The following is a 2,535-nucleotide window of genomic DNA, read 5'->3' as shown; positions in this document are numbered from 1 at the left end:
ATTGAGTGGAAAGTGAATTCATCGATGCATTACGAGTTGAGTTGTTGGTTTTGCGGGTTGACAGAGAAGTAATCGGTTCTAAGCCTCTGATTATTAGATGATAAAAGTTTCTTGGCATCCACGGCAATGCATTTTTCCGGCGAAAGAAGCACGGTTACCGTGCCACGGTAGGTTAATGGAAGACTGAGTACCGATGCCAGACCTCTCGAAGACGTTTTCTCTGACGTGTCGTGAACCCTGTTGGATCTTTGTGGAACCTGGCAAGTAGTAGCAAATGATATAACCTCCGTCTCAAGTCTTGACACGCGAGATTTTTCACCCACTTAATCGAACAACTGTTCAGCCAGCTTTCGTTGATACCATTCGCGTGGAGGAAGTTTTGAGCAGTCTCTCCGACGTAGGCGTGCCTCTCTCTCTTCTCGTCAAAAGATAACCACTTACGCTGACGGAGGGGAATCCAGCGGTAGCGGGTAGTAATAGCAGGATCATACCTCATGCGGGAAAGGCCAGCACGGCATATAATAATAGCGGTTAGTCGGGTTATATGTTTGTCTATCCATACACCTGAAAACGGTGTGAAGGATGTTCTTTTTCTTAACCTTAGGCGCGCATAAACCGATCACAGGGGCGCGCGCGTCTAATTTAGTGATTTAGGACACAAAGTTTAGTGACACGGTTTGTTTGCGCCCTGCTGTTGGAAATGTCTTCAATCTTGCATTCTTAGTTTACCTTACATTTCCTCTATTCATCATCCTGCTTCTGCTGCTGCTTCTGCTGTTGCTACTGTGGTCATCAGTATGATCTCATCATCATCCTCCTTATCCACCTCTAGTGCATTGGCTGCACGAAAAGCTGTAATAAAGAGTATCTACCAGGGTGGTGATAATGAGTTCCTTGCTATCATCATCATTCAGGAATTAGCATCAGTACGATGTAAATTACCAGTACATAAATATGAGGATATTATAGTAACATCAGTTGTTAATAATAATGTTACAATATTAGTTGGGGATACAGGGTCTGGTAAAACTACACAGGTACTAATGAAGATAGTAGTAGTATCCATTAATAATACTATTAGGTACCACAATACCTATATAAGTATAGGAATAAGATAACTAATAAACAGTTCCGTGAGGTTATAACACAACCACGTAGAGTAGCAGCTACTACTGTAGCTAGTAGAGTAGCTGAGGAAATGGGTACTATATTAGGGGAAGGTGTGGTAGGATATGCAGTAAGATTTGATGATAATACTAATCATCGTACTAGGATCAAGTTCTGTACAGATGGTAATAATAATACTATACGATTAATATAATCATGATTAATATAGGTATATTACTAAGAGAGGCAGTAGTTGATCCAACATTATCTAGATATACTGTTGTTATTATTGATGAGGTAATGATTATGATAGTAGTAGTAATAGCATTGTATACATAGATACACGAGAGATCACTATACACTGATACAGTATTAGGTTTAGTATCTAATGCACTAGTAGATGTGAAGTTGAGGGATAATATTAAAGTAATGATGAATGTGTAACATTACTATTATTAATATTCTTTATAGTAGGTGGTACTCATGTCTGCTACTGTAGTAGCTGATAAGTTTAAAGAATATTTCCTACAATCAGGATGTAGTGTGAATACAGTAGTGGTACCTGGTAGGACATATCCTGTTGCACTCTATTATACTCCTACACCGGTAATAATAATAACAATCATATATAATGGTTCTTATTGATAAGGTGTTGTTGTTGTTAGGAAGTAGACTTCTTAGAGGCTGCCCAACTCACTATTATACAGGTAGTAGTAGTAGTAGTAGTAGTAGTAGTAGTAGTAGTAGTAGTAGTAGTAGTAGTAGTAGTAGTAGTAGTAGTAGTAGTAGTAGTAGTAGTAGTAGTAGTAGTAGTAGTAGTAGTAGTAGTAGTAGTAGTAGTAGTAGTAGTAGTAGTAGTAGTAGTAGTAGTAATGTGGTGGTGGTTGTTGTTATAGTGATACGGGAGTAGTCTTATATAGATATTACTTGGTATAGAGGATGATAATCTTATTCATGGAAGGAGTAGGAGAGATGGGGATATATTGGTATTCCTACCTGGTAAGGATATAATACTACTATTATTACAATAATAATACTACTACATTTAGGTGTTGATAATATATTATCATTACATGCATCATTAGAACGAGTGTTACCTACTTTAAAGGGACTATGTACTGACAATAATAATAACACAGAGCTTAAAATAAAGATATGCGATCTGTAATAATGATATTAGTAATGGTGCTGTTGTAATGGTGGTTGTTATGATTGTAGATACAGTAGTCAGAGTAAAGATAAACAGAAGGAAGCCTTTATACCATCAGGAGTTAATGAAATTAAGATAATATTATCAACTAATATTGCTGAGACATCAGTAACTATATCTGGTGTTACTACTGTTATTGATACTGGTTTGGCTAAGACAAGAGTATTCGATACCTTACGTATATCCCCTATATCAAAAGCATCAGCTTCACAAAGGAG

The 2,535-nt window shown here is 37.2% G+C and overlaps 1 protein-coding gene across 1 annotated transcript; it reads left to right on the top strand.

Moving 5' to 3' along the window:
• Nucleotides 1-875: 875 nt before the first annotated feature.
• Nucleotides 876-2,396, top strand: Pmar_PMAR010524 (ATP-dependent RNA helicase, putative; the record flags this gene model as incomplete). Its single annotated transcript, XM_002779819.1, has 8 exons — nucleotides 876-1,037; nucleotides 1,082-1,292; nucleotides 1,337-1,404; nucleotides 1,447-1,533; nucleotides 1,582-1,713; nucleotides 1,773-1,814; nucleotides 2,028-2,106; nucleotides 2,326-2,396. Coding segments are annotated over 8 exons (852 nt in total), but the record flags the coding sequence as incomplete, so codon positions are not given.
• Nucleotides 2,397-2,535: the final 139 nt, after the last annotated feature.

Source organism: Perkinsus marinus (assembly GCF_000006405.1).
Source record: "Perkinsus marinus ATCC 50983 genomic scaffold scf_1104296945262, whole genome shotgun sequence".
Taxonomy (NCBI): domain Eukaryota; phylum Perkinsozoa; order Perkinsida; family Perkinsidae; genus Perkinsus; species Perkinsus marinus.
This window is presented reverse-complemented; position numbering and strand designations above follow the sequence as displayed.